Raw genomic sequence first — 23,824 nt, 5'->3', positions numbered from 1 at the left:
AATGAAGGAAAAAACAAGGTTCAGTGGGAGCCATGAAAATGTTCAGGGAGTGCACAGCTCTGCAAGCATGCACAGGTGGTTTGCAGCACAGCATCTGGGGTCAACCACAAAGGACAGGAAATCACACTTAAAATGCTTTCCAGGACAGGTCATTCCGAAAAATTAGTGGCTGAGAGTGACAGAGGAAACTTGGCAAATGTGAAATCGGCCGCTGTCCTGATTATGGGGTAGCAAAAAGAAAATACCTAACAACAGGAGTGCACTAACAACACAGAAGAGCCGGAAAGAAACAGGAGGAGAACAGAGAGACCGAAAGTGGGAAATTAGGACCTCCATGTAGTTAAGGTAGGCAAAATAAGGAGCTCTGGTCTAGCTTTTTAAAATAAAAAGGCATTTCATGCAATATGAAACTATTTTCTTCCCTCACTAGAACATATCTTTTAAAATGTTCAAATTCTCCTCAACACCATTAGTCATCATGGAAATGCAAATCAATCTACAATGAAATACCACTTCACACCTAATAGGATGATTATAACATAATAAAGGAAAATAACAAGTGTTGACAAGAATGTGGAGAAACTAGAACTCTTAACACATTGTTAGTCTATAAAGAGGGAATGTAAAGGGGACATAAAATGGTACGGACACTATGGGAAAATTTGGTGGTTCCTCAAAAAGCTAAATACAGAAGTGCCGTATGGCCCGGCAACTCCGCCCCCAAGTATAGACAGAAAAGAACTGAAAGCAGGGGCTCGGACACTTGCACACTGACGTTCACTGCAGCACCACCCACAATAGCTGAAAGGTGAGAACCAGCCAAATGTCCAACAGCCCATGAAAGGACAAACAAAACGGGGTGTATCCATACAATGGAGTATTATGTAGCCATAAAAATTCCGAAACACGCTCCAATAGGGATGAACCTTGAAAACAGTATGCTAAATGAAAGAAGCCAGACACAAAAGGTCCAGTATTTTATGATTCCACCTACATGAAACATCTAGAATAGGTAAATTCCTAGATTAGATTAGAAGTCATCGAGGATTCTGCAGAGAAGGGAATGTGGAGTTTTTACTAACTAGTCACAGAGTTTCTGTCTGGGGTGATAAAGACGTTTTGGGGGGAGTGGCGATAGTTATACAACATTGTGAAAATAACTAATGCCACTAAATTGTACATTTTAAAATGGTTAAAGGGGCTAACTTTACATCTATATATTTGACAGCAAAAAATTGTTTAAATCTTCCAATCTTGTATATGTGGCAGTTCCTTTTCTGGTCTTACAGCCTTTCACAAATTTAAGACACAAGGAGGGATTTTCCTTTAGTTTCCTGACAAAGGGTGTAAGTCATTAAGCAGGCCAGATCCTAGGGTCATAGCTACCAGATCAATAACAATGACATAAACAGTCCCTCAGTGAGTTTTTATATAACTGTATTGTATATTTCAACTGTGCTCTTTAAAATACACTACACAGGGCGAGGGAACAGGAGGAAGTTGGTAAGAGGATGCACACTTTCGGCTGTCAGATGAGTAAGGTCTGAGGATCTGAAGTGCTACATGGTGACTCTAGATAAGAACACTGGATTGCACAGGAGGCAAACACAAGGCCTGCGGGCCCAATCTGCCCCTCCACCTTGTTTTATCCGGCCCGGCACATCTGGCCTGGCCCCTTGTTTCTACCCGGCGGCAGCGCCAAGCTCCTTGCCCCTCATTAAGGAGTAGTTACATTTATACAATCCTAAAATTACATTCGGCCCTTTAAAGGCAGCTGTGAGGCTGAGATGGCCCCTGGTGAAAATGAGTTTGACATCCGATTGCATAATGGAAATTTGCAGAGTAGAATTTACATGTCCTCATCAAAAAAAGGTAAATCTGTGAGGTAGCAGTGGTGTTAATTAACTCAATTGGGGAATCATTTCATAATGCGCACATATATCAAAATATCACATTACATACTTTAAATATCTTACAATTTTGCCAATTATACCACAATAAAGCAAAAAATAAAATAAAATTGTAGTATCTCTTATTCAAGTCTTTTAGAATTACTGCTAGAATGGAATGTCACTGAGCCATAAATCAAAAAAGCTGGCTCTCCAAATCATGATGTAACTTTGAGCAAATTACTTGGTTGCTCTGAACCTCAGTTGCCTCATTATTATCACAGAGTCACTGCAATCTTTCTGTCCCTTGGATATTTACATCAAAAGAAATTCTACACAAGAGCACGCTGAATACTACAAATGTGAGCTATTATTAGGTTTGAAAAAAGGAAGGCATTTCCTTGTCATTTACTTTTTTTTGTATAAGTTCCTCATTTATCTCATAGAAATCCCACAGTTGTCTTCAGTCATTGAGCATTTCTCACAAAATCCTAAAATTTTAGGGGTAAGAAAGCACTTTGAAAATCACCTAAACCAATGTATTCAAAAATTGTAGAACAACAAAAATAACTGATACAGAAAGTATTCCATGTTCTTAATAAATCTCAGAAGCACTGGATTAAACAACATAAATTGCTTCTGTACTGTAGGACTTCTCGGGGCCTTAAATATGTTAGTACATGCTGAGTACCTCTACTGGAGAAAGCGACACATAACTCTTCCCAAACCTGTATGGAAACCCCTTCTCACAAGGCCTCCTGACATTCCTGCAGCACCGTGCTGAGAACTGTGAAAGATTATGGAGCCTACCCCAAATCATATAGCTATGCTTCATGTATGTCAATAAACAATGTGCAATGCAAAAAATACACGATTTAATTTTGTTTAAATTAGACTAAATTTGGCTTTTTAAAATACTGGTACTTACAAAGATTTTATTTTTGGCGGCCACCATTATCCTAGAACCATCAGAAGACCACGAACAACATTTCACTATCACTTCCATGTCCTCTTGAGGCTCCTCTGAGCTTAGGAAGAACTGCTTCACATTAATGGTTTTCCTCTCATTTGCTGATTTCACATCCCAAAGCTTTAAATTGCAAAAATTAAAAAAAAAAAAAAAGATTTTAAGTTTGTTGTAATCTCAAATCACACCTCTAGAATTTCATCTGGGTCAAATATCCCACAAGTTATTCACTTTACATAATGGATTATGTTTATTTATGCATAATATTTTTATAGAACTTTTAAATGAACAACTCCAGTTTCGTTCAGTACATTCCTGAAAACAATCAGAAGCCCTGCCTGAAGTGCAGAATGCAAAACTAAATAAAGTGCTGAAAGAGCCTTGCAGGGTGTACAGCAGGCTAGGAGCTGACAGTAAGGATGAGCGTGGAGGAACGGTAGAATGAAGGGACTCACAACTGGCCACTGCTGCCCTCTGCTGTGCCAGGCATGAAGTGTGCTTCACGTCTACTGTATGCACAGCATGGACACTACGAGGGACCCAGTATCCAGTCCAAGCCGAATTATAACCTAGCACAATGTCCAGAGACATGAGGAATCCCTGAAAATGGACAACAAAGAATATGGTGAAAGGAAGCAAGACATGGTGTGCGCTTGACAGGGCCGGATGGACTCCCAAACAACTGGATCCTGAGGAATGGGATACAAAAGCCTAAACCTACTCATTTCGCAGAGCCCCTGGGCAGCACAAAGGACAGAGGCTTCGAGAAGATCCACCTTTACTCCCCTGGGCTTTGAGCAGTGTCCCAGCTTCGCCGGGGGGCAATGGCTGCCAGGCCCAGACCAAGGGTTGGCCAAAAACAAGGACAAAAGAAAAAGCTGCTTCTCAGGCTGTAAGTTGGCTTCCAATTCAAAACTCCAAGGTAAAACCCGATTTTTCTAGCTAGGCACATTTTTAAATCTTTCTTGAGTTTAGAGAATTACTACATACACTAAGAAATATAGCCAAAACCAAAACCTTTCCCCTTGCAACAATTGACGGTGAGCTGGATGAAGCAAAAGAGACATCAGGAACTAAAAGTTTTTCTTGACACTAAAGAGGAAAAAACATCTAAATATAAGTGTCAGGAGCTTCAGTCCCATCAGCCAGAATGTATGAGAAATCACACTTCTTAATATGAAAAACAAAGCAACTACTGCCTGGATTTAAGAAAGAAAAATAAAACTAATACAACTCGATTTTATTACATCTGTCTAAACTGCATCTTCTGCATCTGGACCTGACTCCAGCTCCTCTCCAAGGAGTGATGCAATTCTACATATCGAAGGACCAAGTAAGTGCCAGTGTTTCATTTTGAGCAAGTCACGGCACTGTATTTAGGGCCCCCGTGCACCCTGGCCCTTGTATGGCTCCAATGGCAATTTCTAAATAATGCTTGCACTTTGAAACAGTTTATCATCGGGGCCTGAAAAACACATGTTTATCGACATGATAGTCTAACAAAATGCTTAGAAGATTATACAGCTATTCGAGGCAGGAAATAATTTTACAGTTCTCCATCCTCTCAGAAACTAAAAGCTTTAGGAGACTCTGACCTTGAAATGCTGTTATCCAACATCATTTTGCAGGACCACTGCTTACTATGCATCACTGTATCAGTGCAAACCAGCCAACTACGCTGGCTTAATAGCACTTTGGGAAAGCTGCCACAACAAGGCAGTTCTCACCAAGAGTGCGGTAGTGTCTGTCCCCTGGGCGAGTGCTCTGTGCTCTACAATCACATTTTAATACTCACACGTGAAATAAAAATCCTATCCCTGACAACTTTTTTTCTCTTGAGTTGGAGAAGTCTTAATTTGATTTAAATGGACACAGCAAAGGTTTACCATCTTAAACACATTATAACCACTGTGCTAGTCACTCCGAGATTGTATCAATAAATCAGATATAGAGTTTACATGCTAGAAGGATGTGAGACAAGCACAGAGATGGCTTTAACACCAGATACGTCACATGTGCCATTTGCGAGGTAAAGGTTCAGAACAGTGGAATGCTATACCCAAGCTGTGGGCTCGAAGGAACACTTTTGCAGAGGTGGCCAGCTCACTCTCCTCCCTGAAGATTAGCCTACTTTACACCACCTTAAGATGAACAGAATTCCACCACCAAGAAGAAAGGAAGAAAAGTCTAGGACCTGGCGTCTAGCCTAAGGGGTCAGATATGCTCAAGTACAATGGGAAAGCAAAGACAATGAGCAGACAGGACAAGTACAGTGTGGGTGCAGCCTCAGGTGCCTGAACCGACTTCCCCACAGAGCCACCTGCTCTCGGAGCACCTTCTACAGACTTTACCATTTTCACGGTGCATCCATTCACTTCCCTTCCCCGCCAAGTGGATATTACACAACTTCAGGCCAGGAATTACACATTTTTTAAGCATTTAAAAGCCAAATACCTAGTACATGATAAGTATCCAATAAGTGACCAGTGATACATTTAAAGTGAAAAGACAAGTAATTCCCATGTGTCAAGCACAGGGGATTGAAAGAAATAGAGTTCAGGTTAAAGCTATGGATGGAACACACATGCATCTCCACTCCCTCCCAAAACCCATGTAAAACAGCAGTGAAGAGAATTTTTCTCTCTAGGCAAAGGCCACGAGGTAAAGGAGGAAGAGGGAAGACTTAACAGCAACAAAACTGTAAAGGCTAAAAAGCAGAAAGACAAGAGATAAGGAGACTCCTAAAAGTTGAATCCTGAGCCCACAGCGCAGAAAGCCAACAAAGTGACCCAATTCACACCATGAAATCCCCAAAGTGCTCAGCAAGCGCTGCACCTGGTACCTTCTGGAAAAGGTGGCATTAAATCAGGAGGAATCGTTGGAAGTCCCTTGAAATACTCTCTGCCACTATGCAATCCAGGTTGCTGTGCCCTACTCTGGCTGAAGAATAGAGGGCTATTCCATACCCTCACAACTGAGAGCAGGGTCACCACTCTGGGAACAGGGAACTGGAGAGTCTCTACTCCAAACGCCAGGAGCTCTGGCAGACATCTTCACAGCCAGACTTAAGCCCTACAGATAGGAGACGGAAGATTTTTCTCTCACCACCCCATCAGACCAACACAAAAAACCCTGAAGAGTCTGACCTCAGGAGTTCACCATGGAAAATGACAGCCAGGTAACCCTACAGGGAGACCCACAACAGAGTTCACAATTTCCTAGTTTTGGGGTGCTGTACTCAGAAATAAAGCAGATGTCCAAATATATCTCTAAAATGGAGACCGAAATCAAAACTAACAGAACAGCAAGTATACAGAAATATGAAAACTTAAAAAAAACTATTAATACCTACAAAAGATAAGAGACAGTGCATGAGTGAAACATGGATAATATTAAAAGGAGAACTGCATAGGATAATATTAAAAAGGGAACCAGTCATAAGAATGGGTTCTTAAATGATATGACAGCAGAAATTTAAAACTCAATAGAAAGACTGGAAAATAAAGCTAAAGAAATCTTCCAGAAAGTAGGACACACCTACCAAGAAGGAAAGAGAGGGAAAAAAATTAAAAAACATCTAAAAGAAACAGATACTCCCAGAAGAGAAGGTAGAAAAAAATAAATCAAATAATTTAGAGGAAATCTCCAGAACTGGAGTTTCCCGATTGAAAGAAGCCACCAAGTGCCCAGCACGATACATGAAGACAAACCCAAACCGAGGCACATTATCATAGCATTTTCAAAAGAAAAAATACTGCAGACAGAGAGATCTTAAAAGTTTCCAGACAGGAAAATAGATCTCTTATGAATCAGAATGGCTTCAAATGTTATCAAGAGCAACTGTGGAACCTAGAATACAAAGGAGCAATGTCCCCAAAATTCTAAGGAAAAATTCTTCCCAACATGAGAATTTTGTATACAATACAGTCAAAAATATCAATTAAGTATGAAGCTAGAAAAAGACACTTTTAGATAGGCAAGGTCTTTAAAACAGACCTTCCAAAAGATTCTTTCTTAGGGTAACAGAGGAGTTCTCCACCAAGATGAGAGAATAAACCAAGAAAGCCAAGAAATCCAGGAAAAAAGAGTTTCAACTACAGAGAAAAACAGAAGGAATTCCCAGGACAGTAAAGGGAGATCCCAGAAGGACCCCGGGACACTGGTTACAGTATCACCAATCAGAATGGAGCAAGATAAAATCCTCCAAGAAAGTTATTTCTAACAAATACCTGATAAGTTTGAATGATATAAGAAGTAATTCAGACAAGGGAGAGTTTGAAGACAAACTAGTGATAAGCACACATAAAAAAATAAGCAAATGAAAAAACAAAACTACAGCATTAAATGTACTACACGTTGATGCACAAAGAAAACAAAAAGTTTATGACAAAGGAAATACATTCATCATATACAACATGGACCAACTGTGCTCAGTCAGGACAGCACAAATCTCAAACACTGATCTAATCAAAATCCTGAAATACACAGAAGCCACAAAAAGTGGGTCAGATTTAGGGAGAAAAAAAAACAATTAGTTCAGTTAGGAGCACAGTAAGTATGAAACAAGGAGTTTTATTTAAGAGACAAGCAGCAGCAGGTGGTGAGGGATCAGGACACAGCACAGGAGAGAAACAAAGGCTGGAGATACCATCCAAAAGTCACTCACAGAAGAGATGAGAGCTGGAGCCATGAGACTGGATGAACTGGGAGGGAAGGCAGGTGCTGGAAGTGGCGGTCAACGTTAGATATTAGAGGAACAGCTCTATTTCAGAGGGCAGGAAAACGAGGTAAAGAAGGGATTAGAGAGATAAAAGGGAAAGAAGAAACGCTGATGTCAAACAACAGTTTCAAAAAGAAAATACCAGTGGTCAATGGGGAAGATGAACACTTGTAATACAACAAAAAGAGTAAAGAGTGTACACAAATTCACACAGATTTACACAAATCCAAAGGACATCAGACTTAAAAAAAAATGAAAGACTAAAAATAAACCTGGATTTTACTCTTCAAGGGAATACAGGGAAGATGGGACCAGGCTAAAAAAGAGTTGAGTAGTCCTGGCCAGTGTGGCTCAGTTGGTTGGAGTCTTCCAGTAAACCAAAAGGTCATGGGTTCAATTCCTGGTCAGGGAACATGACTAGGTTGAGGGTTCCGTTCCCCCCTCAACCCCTCACCAGGCAACAGATTGATGTTTCTCTCTCTTTCTCCCTCCCTACCCTTCTCTCTAAAAATAAATAAATAAAATATTTTTAAAAAGAGATTTAAGGAGAAAGTATTTAGTGTTTTTCTTTTTTAGAACTATAATTCCAGGGGGCTTAAATAAGCGTTTTTCCCTAGCTCTGGGTTTTCCCCCCATATGACTTGTCAAAAACAGGTAAATAATTACATAAAAGGTAGGATAAATAAATGATAAATAAAAGCAGGACATGCCCAAGCTAGTGTAGCTCAGTGGATTGAGTGCTGGCCTGTGAACCAAAGGGTCACCGGTTTGATTCCCTGTCAGGGCACATGCCTGGGACGCGGGCCAGGTCCCCAGTGGGGGTTGCGCAAGAGATAACCACACATTGATGTTCCTCTTCCTCTCTTTCTCACTTCCTTCCCCTCTCTCTAAAAATAAAATAAAATCTTTAAAAGAAAAGAAAAAATAAAAACAAAAGCAAGACCTTTACAAATTTGACCCCCAATAGATCTCAAAAGATTTTATGAAGTCATAAAATGAAATATATGCTTAAAATTAAGAATTCAAAATTACGAACTTTAAAGCATAAAGTAGTAAACCATTAATAAACAATCACTGTAATAAGCAATTACAGTTATATTAAATATGCTCCTGGAAGTTGAAGCTCTTCCTGCAGAAATGTGAAAAACAGAAGCCTAATTCCATAACCCAATCCTAAGACCATAAAATTATAACCCATTGTAATAACGAACGAAAGCGTACCTTTAATGTTCCATCAGCTGAACAACTAGCCAAAAGCTTATCGTCTGGTGAAAATCTGCAGTGATTGGCTGAATTGTTATGGCCTAACAAGGTATTTCGACAAGGTTCTTGATTCAAATCCCAGAGCTATTTGAGAAAGATAAAAAGATAACTAAAAAACTAGTACTGAATGGGGAAAGGTTAAAAATAATGTAAAGTTCTTTCTTCCCTCTCATTTTAGACTTTTTCAGTTACAGGCAGATGTTCAATTCACAGTAATGTAACAATGTCAAACACAAAGGTGACCTTGTGATTAACAAGTAATGGGGCAGCTCTTAAACCAGCCCCTCAATCTGCTAAGGGACTCAGAGGCTCACCTAGGCTTTTAGTCTAAGCACTAAACAACTAAACAATTTCTGATATTTCCAAAGGTAGTTTGGAGTAATTATTATATTTTACTCAGCTCTACAATAAGTAATATGCAATGTCCCATTACAAAAACGGTGTGACATTTAAAAATAAAGGGCACAAACCAAGCCAAAAAGAATCCCAAAGAAGTTAGCAAATATTTCTGGGATCCAAAAATGTTTAATCTAGCTGTCTTTAGTATGCCACTTGAGTGGAAAAAAGGGAATCTTATATCATTTTTAATTATAAAATATTATCAAACATGTGAAATGAATATCTATTTTTGATTTTGGCTTTCTTTTTATTTTTTTACATTTCTTTCCTACCGGCACTTTTCCCCTCCTCCTTCAGATAATAAAACCTCTCTTCTGAATCAAACCCCACGTATAATTCAAGCAAAGCTGACCTCCCCTCATCTGCCCAATTTCTACATGACTAAACCTGTGACCCTTTGTCAATCCAAGGATTCCATCCTACTGACCAGTAGGGTTATTTAGCAATGAGTATATAACCCAAGCCAGGTCAACTGGAGTTTTCTCTGAAATTAAATCTACAGGATCTGGGGAAGAGTAAGTTTCTCTTCCTCTGTGATTATGGGGAAGAGCAAGTTTCTCTTCCTCTGAGTATGAGCTGTAAGACCTATATAAGCCAACCTGAGAAAAGCCACACTTCCCGTCACAGAGAGAACACGCCTGAGTCAACAAAGAAGGAAGCAGCATCTAGACCTGGAGAGGGAACTCAAGGCTGAGAACATAGTTTAAGCGTTTGGAATCAGCTCTGCCCAAAGCTACGCTCCCCCTAGTCTTTCCAGTTACATGAGCCAGTAGTATCTTCTTTGTTGTTGTTGCTTAAGCTAATATGTAAGCTTGTACTGTGCAGCCAGAAGAGCCCTGATGAATACAATGTGTGAGAAAATCAAAGGCGATGTTCTGATATGTCTACCAAACTACGCAATCCCCGTTGTCCACACTTACTTTGAGGACACCGTCGCTGGACCCAGTGGCTAAGAGAAGGGGGTGACTGTTGTGGGTAAAGCGGCAACAACTGACTTGCTCTGAGTGCTCATCGTAGCTGCGCACTAGTTGCCCGGTCACAGAGTTCCAGACCTAAAGAGAACAGAAAAAACAAAATGTACACCTAGCCCTTATTTTCACATAGAACAAAGAAAATGCTTTGTGGATGCCATCCATCCTGTCTGCCAGATTTTCCCAGTCGGACATGATGCTAATGAATACCTTCAGCTTCCCTAGAATATATCAATATTTTGCCAAGATTATTTTTAAACTTTACTTGCAAGTCTACACATGTGTCTTCCTATAGCATAACTGGAATCTCCTGAAAACATTACATTCTTCAAGGGCAAGATTTCAGATGTCCATATGAATGAAAGCAGGCAGAGAAGCGCTACATGGGGATGGAGTGCTGAACTTGAGCTGGGAAGGACGAAACCTAAGACCTGACTCTACTTTTAACTTGTGTGTCCTTGGTCAAGCCCTTAATTTACCTGCACCTCAGTTCCCTCCTCTGTAAAATGGGGATACTTCTACCTGTCCGACATAAGATGGTATGGAATGAGACAAAGGACATGCTAAGTGTTCTGTTGACTTTAAGGTACCGAATAAATAAGTAAAGGCAGATGGCTTGATGAAAAAAAGGATTTTAGATTCTGAGGGAAACCTAGCTTTCTACCCTTCCTCCATCAGTTATTAGTTAGTATGACTTTGGGCAAATGACTTCATGCCTGAACCTATTTCTTCATCTGAAAAATGAGGTCAATAATTACTTCACAAATCGTAGTGTGAAATTGATAATGTGAATATGAGAAAGTGTACAGTATAAAAAGCCTCCTGCAGTATTGGGTTCACAATAAAAAGTAATCACCATTCTAATCACTACGTAAGACAACTAACTAAGCAGCCTATTGTATCTAACAACAAAGAAAAGACATAAATTACCTAATAACTCTTCACAGGGCTCTGGACTTCTCAGAGGTTCTAATGTCCCTCCCATAGCATTTTGTTTTTATCTCATCAAAGCACTCCCCAGAGGTCCAGAGAGTTGCCTTTATTTTGAAGCTCTTTTAATTTCTGCCTCTTGCTTTAAATTTTGAATTCTTAGAAAACAAAAATTTAGTATTATTTCCTTTTAATCCATATAATTTTGACTTTGGAACTGCTCAGAGTAGCCAGCTCCAAGCCTCACTCAGAGTAGAGGGTATTGAGTAAATTAACTAGTTGCTTATAAAATCACCTAAGGGAGCCAATATATCAAGAAGTAAATTTTTACAAGTTCTCAATTTAGTCTGGACACTCCAGAGCCTTCTTCAAGTGGGTACAAACTCCAGGAAAACTTCCAAGCCAGCTCTCCTGTTCCCAGGCCCACTAAGGCCCACCCCACCTCGCCAGATTTAGCACTCCATAATCCCTTTGAAAAAAGCCTGAAGTGAAATCTCCCCTCCATTTATCATACAAAATATTCCCCTGGACTTCAGTTTCTCTTAAATTCTGCATAAATGCTCTGGCTAAAAGCCAAATTTAGGGACAAAAGATAAGAAAGGAAAATTAACAAAGATAAAAATTACCCTATATTGCCCTGGCTGGTGTGGCTCAGTGGATTGAGCACCCGCCTACAAACCAAAGGGTCGCTGGTTGGATTCCCAGTCAGGGCACATGCCTGGGTTGTGAGTGAGGTCCCCAGTAGGGGGCACATGAGAGGCAACCACACATTGATGTTTCTCTCCCTCTCTTTCTCCCTCCCTTCCCCTCTGTCTAAAAATAAATAAACAAAATCTTTTAAAAAAATTACCCTATATTTTTTTCTCCATTTACTTTTTAGACTAGTAACCTAATTAATTATTAATTTGTCCATCCATCTGGTTTTGCACTGAATATAAGCCAGTTCATAAAGGTAAAAAATCGGGTTCCATTTCTTAAATTATATATTTACAATAGAATCCAATGTCAGATAATAATTTTGTGCAGCAACACTTCCAATCACAGTGCACTCAAAGGTTTCAACTGATGTTTAACCCACAAACCAGTCAGCAGATGGCAGGCAAATTTATTAATTTGTAATCGTTTTTTCCAGCTGCCTGGTAAATATCTCAGACTAATCAACCTAGGTATTTTTGCTGGGGCTTAAAAACAAGGAATTTTCAGACAGTATTATTTTATAATGGAGAAAAACTGATTTGCCTAAGTTAGTGGATCAACAGGTAAACACCCTTTAACTCTATTTACCTCAGTCCCTCCATTATGGAAAAAGAAAACAAATTCTGTAGTGATTACGACTCAAGAGGAAAATGTTTCCCCACCTTCACTTTTTTATCCCCTGAGCAGGTTGCTATAAATTTGTCATCTGCGGAGAATGCACAGCAAAGCACTTCATCTTCATGAGCTTTGATTTCTAGAAGTTTCTCTCCTGTTTCAGCTTTGAACACCTACACAAACAACAATAAAATCTTTGTTACTATATGCCACTTAACCATAAACCATTACTCAATAAAAAATCTTTCCTTAAAAGATCTTAACGACTGTTATTTTGCAACAGAAGTGAACCTTGACAAAACCACTCCAAAAAATCAGAATTTGTTGCAATTCATATGCTTTAACATAAATACAGAACTATCCACTATTAAATTTTATAATATTAATAAAAAGAACTAACAGAGTATAGCTTCAGTTCTTGAGAGTAGTTTGGCAAATTCTCAATAATCAAACAGAAAATATTTCATGGAATCTGATTTCTTTCTGGGGCTCAAAGGGCCAAGATTAATAAAGTCAGTAATAAAGCACACAGACAGAAATAAGGGTTAGAGTCATAGTCTTTCAAGGACTAAAGCTAGCCTACTTATAACAGTTTTAATTAACTTGGTCCTGATTACCTTCAAAATCAAGTTAGAGCACAAGTTTAAAGAAAAGCACTCATTCATATTTTCTGAAAGCAAACGAGAACTTACAGGAAATTCCTTCAAGCACCTTAGGAAATAACCTAGCCCAATTCCATTTACTGTCAGAAATCCATGCTGAGCTGGTAATACAGTAGGTATTTTAATTACTGTTCTTCAGTCAGAGCCCTGTTCACGGAGCTAGGAAGTCCCAGGTCTTTCGACAATTGCCGTTTCCTCATTACCTTCAGCTGGCACAGGGGCGATGCTAACCGACTGGCAGGGTGAAAGGCACTTCTATGTCGCCTGGCAAGTTTAGAATTATGAAAACACACAACTGTATCTTTAAAATCTCTAGAGAAAGCCTTCATAAAATGTTCAAGAGATTTGGATTTCTCTATTTCTAATGTGCAATTTACTTGACCTTTAGGATTTAAATATATTCTAATATGCACAGTATTGGGTACATGTCCTTTTCAATTTTTCTCACGAGAGAGATTTTACCTGTAAGGTTTTATCGGCTCCACAAGAAGCTATTCTGTGACCATCCGCAGAAAAGCAAGCATGGTAAACAGTATCTGTGTGGGGGCGGACGACCAAGCGGGACAGATTCTTGATGGTTTTTTTGTTTCTAAGGACAAGGAAAAAATGAACAGAAACCCAGTGAATGAGAGTAAAAGCAATTCTTTCCTTTCAGTAATAAACTGTCTTTTAACTTAGTTATATTCCCCGAAATAAAAAATTCTTAAATTGCCAATGCGTAAATGACAGCACAGATCACATAAAGAAAAAAAGCATTATGTAACAAAATCGGCATTTTAAGAAAAGTGCTACCCTCTATCGAGCAACCTGTCATGTGTCATAAATGTCACTGAGTTGGAAGGAATCTAGTTAATCAAATACATTCACTTTGTATTTTTCCTTTGATACTTTAATAATGTGTGCAGAAAAAATGTTATGTAAGGATACCCTCAAAAAACTCCCTATTTTTTAAAAAGGAAGGCAGCAAAAGGAAGCTCATTTGCTAACTCAAGTATGACACCACACCCACCATTACGATGATATACTTTACAACTGTTCTTCTTAACTACAATTATTCAGATAAGGAGAAAAAACTAAAGCAATGTTAATTTTCTTTGGAACTTAATCTACTGAATATTAACTGTCCCACAGGTATAAAGATTTTATTATTTCTCATGGGCTAAAGGGTAAAGGAACATAAGGTATACTTAAAAAGAGAAAAGTATCGAACAGTGTCAGATTTTCAGAGTCGGTCACGTTGAGTACAAGTAAATATATTAAATGGTATTGTGCTTAATTTAAAGAGTCAAAGGTTAGGAATCAGATAAACGTACAAAGCAACCTTACTTCTACTACTTATTAGGTGTATAAACGTAAGCAAATGACTTGGCCTAGTAAGTTTTCTTTCCTCGTGTGTAAAATAGGAGTAACGATACCTGCTTTCAACAGTGCCGGCACATACAGATGTCAACGCTGTTATTCTTTAAAAAAACTACCCACCCGTAAGGCAGAACAGAAAAAGGAAACACAATGGTAAATCAGACTTAGCCCTTGCCTGGAAGGTGTTACACTTTACTGGAAGTGATAAAACAAAGAACTGTAATATAAGAACTAGAGTGATAAAAGCCTGGAAGAAAAACAAGTTACTAGCAAAGGTGAGAGAATTAGATTAAGAGACTACTCTTTCTTTCCCCTTGACCTATCTACTCAATTCCCCAAACAAAACTCAGAAAGTGACCTATCAATGATGGGCACATAGTAGATGCCCAAAATGTATTAAAGGACAAATGAATTCATGAAAATATAATTTCTTTCAAAGTTGAAACTCGGTTAAATTAAGCTTATACCAACCTAAACCTTTCTTAAAAAAATAAAAAGGCTTTCCAGGTTTGGAAAAAAAGCATTCTTTGAATATGACTTGGTCAAACCCAATTTAAAAAATACAGCTATGAATGCCTATTCTATGAAAGACAATCTCGGACTGAAGTTGTGATAGAATGGGAAAAAAATAAGCAACATAAAAAAGTAAAAATAATAAACAATAACTTAGAAAACTATGCCCATTTACTATCAAATCAAGTATAATATTCTATTTCAGCCACTAACTAAAACATGAATTCAGTCAATCTTCCACAAATTTCTAGAGAATACTAACGATATGGGCCAGGCAATATGCAAAGTGCCATTCTTAATAACAACAACTAGTATTTTTTGAGCACCTCCTATGATCTAGGTACTGGTCTAGGCACACGACATACATGTGCACGTTTGTATACACACACAATCTCATTAAACCCTCACAACAATGCGATGATATAGTACATTAGGTGAGAGAAGCTGAGTAACTTTCCCTAGTTACACACAAACAGTAAGTATCAGAAGTGGGATTCAAGCCCAGGCGGTCTAGAGCCAGCCTGTTATTTTAACCTCCAAACAATTCTGTATTTCAGAACTCATGGACTATTATAGGACACAAGCAAGTAAACAGAGAATCACCATAAAAGGAGACAATGCTATCATATGGGGTCAGCATGTATTCTAGAACATAGATAGACCTAACTTAGCCTCAATGAGTTAGGGGGCTGCTTCCAGGGAAAGTAAAACCTCTTCCCCAGAAAGTGTTCAGAGTGGTTACCGTATTTTTCAGACTATAAGATGCACCGAACCATAAGACACACCTAGGTTTTAGAGGAGGAAAACAGGAAAAAAACCCACTCCACCGCCGCACCACCCCCACAGCGAGCCACGTAAGCTACATTTGGACTATAAGATGCACCCCCATTTTCCTCCCAAATTTGGTGGGGGGGTGTGTAATAGTATAAAAAATATGGTAACTCTGGGAAGTGGGAAGATGAGATAAGCTGAGTAGTCTTCTACTTTTCATTTTACATTCCTCTAATATTATCTGATTTTTTAAAAATCAGGAACATGGATTATTTTGAAATTAAAATTTAAAAAATTAAATTTTAACTTTAAATAAAAGTTTTTTAAGAAACTCTTTCCTTGCCCTGACCAGTGTGGTTCAGTTTGGTTGGGTTTCATCCCGCAAAGCAAAGGGTCGACCGTTCGATTCAGAACACAAGCTTGGGTTGTGGGTTTGGTCCTGGTTGGGGCCCATACAAGAGGCAACTAATTGATGTCTCTCTCTCACATCGATGTTTCTCTTCCTCTCTTTCTCCCTCCCTTCCCGTCTCTAAAAATAAATAAATAAAGTCTTTTTTAAAAAAGGAAAGGGTGGAGGGATTGAGCGAAAAGGAGCCTTAGCACTTAGTAATAATGCTTAGGCACATTAGAGAAATTCAAACATTTGGTGAAGTGAACTAAATAAGGTGAATCAGTGGTAGCGACCTGACTTATTTCAAAAGGGAGAGACAGAGCTTTAGAGATCCTGACATCAGCCTAAAGTTCAATTCCGATATAAGTTGTACTTGTGAAAAGACAACCATTCTCACTTATTATTTCCATCTGTAAGAGTAGACTGGGGGCCCTGGGTGGTGTGGGTCAGTGGATTGAGCACTGGTCTATGAACCGAAAGGTCACTGGTTTGATTCCCAGTCAGGGCACATGCCTGGGTTGCGGGCCAGGTCCCCAGTCAGGGGATTACAAAAGGCAAATGGATGGACATATCTCTTGCAGCTTGATGTTTTTCTCTCCCTCTTTATCTCCCTCCCTTTGCCTCTCTCCTAAAATAAATAAAATCTTTTTAAAAAAATCAAAAGAGTAACACCGGGGCAGGGGGGTGGGGGAAGAGGTGGAGAAAAAGGGAAAAAAAAAAAAAAAGAGTAGCATGGCATACAGTAAGAGCGTGGGAAATAAAGCTACACTGACCCAGGGTTTAAATCCCTTTCAGTAAGCCACATGAGCTTAATCAAGTTTCAACCTCTCTGTGCCTCAATTTTCTCATGTGTAAAACAGGGCAAATAATATTTACCTTACAAGGTTGTTTTGAAGATAAAATGAGTAACATGTCAGCCTATTGTATATAACAGGCAATTAAAAAGATGGTAGCTTAGCTTTCCTTTTAGTAATTGATAAGATTAAGGTAAAAGCAAAACTGGATGGCCTCTTTTAGGAGTTGGAAGAATCAGAATTCAGGGGAAGTTTAATGAGGGCCATGTGCAAGACAAAGTACTAATTGCTTTTATCCAATTTCTCATTTAATCTTCACAAAAACAGTACTTACCTCAAAGGACTGTTATCTCTATTTTATGTATGAGAAAGGAGAGGAACCTGTAACTTGTTCAAAATCATAAAACTGTTAGGTTTTAGAAACGAGTCTCAAATACAGGTTTGTGGCTTCAAAGGCCACGCTCTTCACCACTTGCTGTATTACAGTAAGTAAAGCACTTGGTGTTAATATTTAGAATGATTAATCAAAATGCCATATAGGCAATCATCTATTTTCTATGGACTCTTGGAACATGTATATTTCCCCCATGCTTACTTCTCCGGAACTTTTTGATAAGAAAGCACGCTTATTAAAAGTTCTAGCCTTTTCCAAAGAACTATAGCTAAATCTTCCTGGAGTGAACTCATTCACCACCCGAAGAAATAATGATACAGTTGGAACACCGCTCCCTTTGGTCCCTCCTAACCTACTTACATCCACTCCAGGTAGCGCATTCCATTATCGACCTCCCGCTTGGCCTGCAGCTTAGCCTGCTGATACACTTCTGAAGCTTCCGGTTCACAGAGACCCAGCTGTACAATATTAGGAAATGGTTGTCGTCCAAGAAGATGTCCATTTAAAGATAGAAACTCCTGGAAATTCTCACAGACTGCACAATCCTATGAACAAACTAAAACCTCTTAGAAACATAACCAGAGTCAAGATCTGACATTTTTCTGTTTCTGTGATCTTGCTACTTTAAAGGCTTAAATGAGATATTCTCTCTCTGAGCTAAAATTGAATAACCAACCATTTAGGTAACAAATATAGAATGACCCTCTTCAAACTTTAAACAGAGGATAAAGATCTCATTATCAAAGTATTACTTTATTAACACATTCTTTTAAAGAAAATATTTGAATACTTTACTTCAACTTTCAAACTTCAATCCTATTCACATTCCCAGTAGGCTAAGGAAACAAAATAATTAGAATAATCAAAGGTCAAAATAAGAAAATCATCTCTCTTTACCCCTTCTGCTCATCCCATTAAACCTAGAAATAAATGCATGTCCTCGCAGGACTTATTTTTCAGATGAATATGTACCTTTTCATCCAGTATATGCCGGTACTCCACAAATTCATGAATCAGATGAGCAGGGCCCACGAGTTCTGTTTTTGCTCTAATCCAATCCAGGGAAAACATTAAAGCACGAAGTTCCTTTTTAAAATAAATAAATAAATAAGATCAGGACTGTTAAAGAGATCAAAATATTTTAAGTCTACCATCACTACTGGGAGAAACTTAGCAGATACCTCAAATCTAAGGACAAGAAGGAACATATAAATAGTTCCAAAGCAACATAAAATGGACCTCACACCTTAGCTCAAAGTAAATTTTAGTTGGATTAAAGACTTAAGTATAATATCGATAACTTCAAAAAATTCTAGAAGTTAAGGTATTTCTGTATGCCTGAGGTGAAGGAAATGTTTGTAACAAGACACCAAAGCAAAATACAAAATAAAAATAGCCCTGGCTGGTGTAGCTCAGTGGATTAAGTACCAGCCTGAAAACCAAAAGGTCTCTGGTTTGATTCCTAGTCAGGGCACATGCCTGGGTTGCCTGCCAGGTCCCCAGTTAAGGGCATACAAGAGGCAACCAATCAATGTATCTCTTGCACATCGATATTTCTCTCCCTCTCTTTCTCTCTTCCTTCCCTTCTCTCTAAAAATAAATAAAATCTTTAAAGAAAAACAAAAGAAAGAAAAATAGTGGTGCATTAAACAACATAACAACTAAAATCTTCAAAATAGTAAAAAACAATCTAAATAAAATTTAAGGCAAAAAAGAAACCAGGAAAAAATTTATAACAGATATGATATATGATAATATTAATACAATAAAAATGAATAATACTATTCATTTTTATAGAAAATTCTTTAAAAAATAGGAAGGTATTACCCCAACATAAAAATAGGTAAAGGCAGTGGATAAGAACCAATTCACAAAATAAAAAGTACAAATGGCCAAAAACCTCACCAGTAATCGAAGTGAAAAATAAGATTTACTATTTTTTAATATCAGATTTTTAAAGACTAAAAGGCGTGATAAGAATATTGGCTGGAATCAGAGGAAATGAACACTCTCATACTGGTAGTGACGCGAATCAAAGCAACCCTTCTGGGGGACAGCCTGACAGTCTGTATTAAAATTCCAACTGCACACACCATTTGACCCAGAAACTACACTTACAAACATGAGTCCTAAGAAAATAACCAGATGAGTGTGTTTAAGCAATCTCATTGTTCCTAACCAACTGATAAATCATAATGGAGCTACACAATGAAACAGTATGCAGCTTTAAAAATTATGTTGCCCTACGTAAACTGACATAAAAAGATGACCATGAAATACCATTAAATGGATAAAAAACAAGATATAAGACTATTTCAATGGTATTATGATCCCATTTTGGTTTTAGGGGATGAGTGTGCATGTAGGAGCAACAAAATGATCTAGAAAAGTATCCACAAAAGCATTAGCTACTGCTAATTGTGATCCTCATTTCCTTCCTTTAGTTTTTCTAAATTTGCCCAATGGAAATAAATCATTATCTTTAATCATCAGGATATAAAAGACTTAAAAAGTGAGAAGAAACTGAATCCTGCCACACTATCATACATATCAAAAGTTTGGGTTTTTCTATTTGTTTTTTTTTAAAGCATGGACCCATTAATTCCACTTCAAGGAATTTTCAAAGGAAATAATATAAGTGCAAAGATAACCAAGAATATTCATTACAGCGTCATAAGGCAAAAAGACTAAAAACAACCTAAATATTCAACAATTACAGTTTGGTTAAATAAATTAGGGCACTGATATTTATTGAAATACCTTCATTCCAATACAGATTATTAAACATAAAGTATATTATTAAACAGGCTACAACACCATTTTTGTAACCAAGAAATAATGTACCTAAGTATAGAAAAATTATTCAAAGTACTACAGTTTTCCAAAATTTTAACATTTCTAGTAATTGGTAGTTATGACTTCAAATATCATCTATGTGCTAATAATTCCCAAATGTCATCTTTAGTCCCTAATCTCCAAATCTAGATTTATATATCCAACTAAATGTCAGTATTTCCAGTTAAATGTTTTAATATGTATATCAGACTTAATATATTCAAAATGAGTTCCTAACTTTCTCCCCGTCCCAAAAAAATACTTGTTTTACCCACCGACAGCAACTCTAATCCTTCCACCGCACAAGCCTGAGGTCATCTTTGACTCTTCTCTTATACTGCACATCAAATCCCTCAGCAAATCATGATTCTACTCCCATACATCACTTTCTTTCTCCTTCCATGCCTTTTTCTTCTTCTGAGCACTTACTACCCCCTCGCATAGTGTAAATTTGTTTGTCCATTGTCAGTCTCCCCCACAAAACGTAACCTCAAGGACAGAAGGGACTTCGTGGCTGTAGGGTATCCTCATAATGAATAACAATACCAGTACATAACAAGCACTCAATAAATACTTGTTGAATGAATGAATATACTTTCCCACCCTCCGGTTCCTCTCTAGACTCAAAAACAAACTCACACCCCCTATAAAGGAAAGCTACTGGTAAGAACAGAGTGAGTCTTCAGGTGGTTCATTTACTGCAGTTACTAAGGTATCTTTTAAATCACTGCAAGTAAAAATAGTAACAAAACCAAAAATACATAGGCTATAATTCTATTTTGACTAACAAAAATTTCTGAACAGGACTAAATAAAAGTGAGGTAAAACGAGTTAATTTTTAAATGGGTCATCTTACTTTCTGCATATTGGCACTGGCCATGTGATAGGCCAGGTAGTTGTACCAGTACATGCAGTCCTCCTGATCTAATGAAAGGGTATGTGGCTGGCGATGTCTCTGGAATTGAGTGATCATCTTCTTATGTAGATCCTGGAACCCAAGTGATACACTTCAGAGGAGAGGAACAATTTCATAACCTAAACATTACAGTAGCTGCAGCTTCCAAAGCTATTTAAGAATGTACACAGAATCTCTCCACAACATACGTATTAATTACAAAAGGGAAAAATAGCAACTTTACAGTCACTATAATGCTCGATACCACTTTAACCAAGTGATCAATGGTAACATCACTGATAATATGTATCGACACCCTGATATGATGCACCAAGAAGAACACAACATTATTTCTGTGGTATTCTTGACAAACATATATAACTTTGATCTGGTCAGGAGAAAAATAGCAGGTAAACCCAAACTAAGGGACATTGTACAAAATAACCAGCTAGGACTCCTCAAAAGTGACCATGAGAGATAATGAAAGCTGAGGAATTTTCACAGAGTTGAGGAAACTAGGGCAACATGACAAGTGTATGCAAGATGGAATCCTGAACTGGATTTGGACCACAAAAAGGACACCAGTGGGAAAGCTGGCAGATGTCAAGTTCTGTAGATTAGTCACACTGTAGTTACGTACGATGTTGACACTGGGGGGAGCTAGGTAAAGGGTATAGGCATAGAAACTGTACTATTCTGCAACTTTTCTGTGTCTAAAATTAATTTCAAAATAAAGGGTTTTGTAAAAAAGAGAGAGAGAATGTACAGAGGTACAAGTACCTGAAGCTGGGTGCGGTTCTTCTCTGTAAGGAAATCTACTTGAAGATCATGCAAATAATACCTAAATGATTTTCCGTTCCGGTCACAGAATAAGAGAGACTTATTAACAAACTCCTGCAGTATGTCTTCAACTTCTTCAGTTTCCATGTCCCAGAGAACACATAACACCTAGGAATTTAATGTGCATTTAATGTGCCACAGAAGTACACTGACCAGGACTGCAGACAAGGTGTTCACACACACCAAAAAAATCACATCTCAAAGCCCTGAATAAGAACCTCTATTTCATAAGCAGGAGCTCAATCATCCCCCAAGGTAGAAAAGAGAAAGAGAGAAAGAAGTCAGATGCTGCTCCAGCTTCACTGGAGCCACTGAGAAACAGGGAACTGGTCCCCAGTTCAACATCGAGCCCTTGATGGAGACTGAGAGCAGTGGGGCCTTCCATCCCCCCACCTCAGTCACATAGGTCTTATCGTTCCCGTACCCTCCGCAACAATATTCTTGGCACCCTATTAAAGGTTACACGCCATAAATAGCCAGGGAAGAGGATTGTTGGTCCTCCTATTACCTTTGTAGGCACCTTAACATCCTTCTGAAAGATGGAGAGATCTGTGTAGTAATCTTTGATCTCTTCTCTGAGCATGTCCACACTTATAGACATGGCTTCATCCAGGGCCTCATAATCATAAGATGAAGATTTCCTTATCCTCTTAAACTGCTTATTCTGAAGTTGCCTGAGGTAGTACTCCCAGCGGTTGGGAAAGTCACGTAAAAGAGCACCAATTAAAGACACTACAAGAGGAGAACCTAAAAAACCAAACAAAGTCAATGTGTTAACATTGTCTCCTTTCAGAATTACCACTAAGTTAAGAATCAATTTATTGCTGCATGGTTCCCAAAGCCTTAGAATATTCACTTTAAGGAAATCATTAGAAATAAGAAATATTTCATTTAAGGATATTCATCACAGAATTATTTAAAATAATGAAAAATCTTAAACGATAACAGAAATGACTGGATTAATGTATATCACAATATTATGCCATTGGTAAATTTTTTTTCAGAAGATATTTAATGGCATGGGAAATGGTCAAGACTTGTATGAAAAGGACAAGATTTTAAATTATGTATACCACATTATAATCTCAATATTTTTCCCAAAGTTTTATATGTCCTAGAAGACTGGAAGAAATAACTGTCATGATACTAATAATTATCAGATTATGAATAGTTTCTATTTTTTCTTTATAGTACAGATATGCATCAGCTTTATAATGAATACAAATTAAGCATTTTTTCTAAGTTTAAGATTTTTTTTTAAAGACAATTAACTCAAAACCAAGTATCTACTTGATAGCAGAAAGGAAAAAAAGAAGGTATTTCCATTAATTAACAACAATGGAAAAAGTAGTCTTAAATGCTAATAGATTTGACTGCATAAAAGTTTAAATTTCTGTATTTCAAAAAGACTACATATGAAATTTAAAAGCAGGCAAAAACTGGGGGAAAATATTTGAAAAAACATGAAAAATGGCTAACAGCTTCAATAGAGTACTTAAAAGTCAATTAAAGATACTTATACCACAAAAGGAAAGTGAGTCAAGGATAATGTCTCAAAATGCAAAAATTAAATAAATAAGTAAAGTTTATCTTCACTAGTAAAAAAATGCAAATTAAGACAAAAGAGCTTTTACTTATCAAATTAGAATGCTATTTTTATAGAATCCCGACCAAAAAAATTTAAAACTATCACTACATCTTTTATTCTTTGACCGCAGACAGAGGTCATGTCTTCATGCTAACATGGTGGGGGGTTCATTTGATACTATCTTAATGAATTAATACCAAAATATTATTATACACTTAGGGTATCAGAGAAAAACCTAAAATACTAAATATTCTAGCAAAGTTTTTGGATGTTCATGTGCTAAACTGTCATATTCTTAACTTACAACAGGATAAATTAACATCTCTATAACC

At 37.8% G+C, this 23,824-nt stretch overlaps 1 protein-coding gene across 5 annotated transcripts in view; it reads right to left on the bottom strand.

The window, feature by feature from the left end:
* Positions 1–23,824, bottom strand: part of APAF1 (apoptotic peptidase activating factor 1) — a 66,417-nt gene that overhangs the window by 27,135 nt on the left and 15,458 nt on the right. For all 5 annotated transcript variants that reach the window (XR_006653806.2, XM_024579394.4, XM_053921931.2 and 2 more), the window contains 10 exons: positions 22,413–22,651; positions 21,845–22,012; positions 21,026–21,157; positions 18,307–18,420; positions 17,695–17,879; positions 13,575–13,701; positions 12,498–12,623; positions 10,159–10,290; positions 8,798–8,923; positions 2,818–2,979 (listed from right to left, as the gene is read on the bottom strand). Coding sequence is in view for 4 of the 5 variants with exons in the window: in XM_024579394.4 (XP_024435162.2) it covers positions 2,818–2,979; positions 8,798–8,923; positions 10,159–10,290; positions 12,498–12,623; positions 13,575–13,701; positions 17,695–17,879; positions 18,307–18,420; positions 21,026–21,157; positions 21,845–22,012; positions 22,413–22,651 (1,511 nt within the window). In the remaining variant the exon portion in view is untranslated. The remainder of the gene's footprint in view (positions 1–2,817; positions 2,980–8,797; positions 8,924–10,158; positions 10,291–12,497; positions 12,624–13,574; positions 13,702–17,694; positions 17,880–18,306; positions 18,421–21,025; positions 21,158–21,844; positions 22,013–22,412; positions 22,652–23,824) is intronic.

This window comes from Desmodus rotundus, chromosome 3 (assembly GCF_022682495.2).
Source record: "Desmodus rotundus isolate HL8 chromosome 3, HLdesRot8A.1, whole genome shotgun sequence".
In the NCBI taxonomy this organism is placed as follows: Eukaryota; Metazoa; Chordata; class Mammalia; order Chiroptera; family Phyllostomidae; genus Desmodus; species Desmodus rotundus.
Note: the sequence above shows the minus strand (reverse complement) of the source record. Positions and strands in the feature narration are given on the sequence as shown.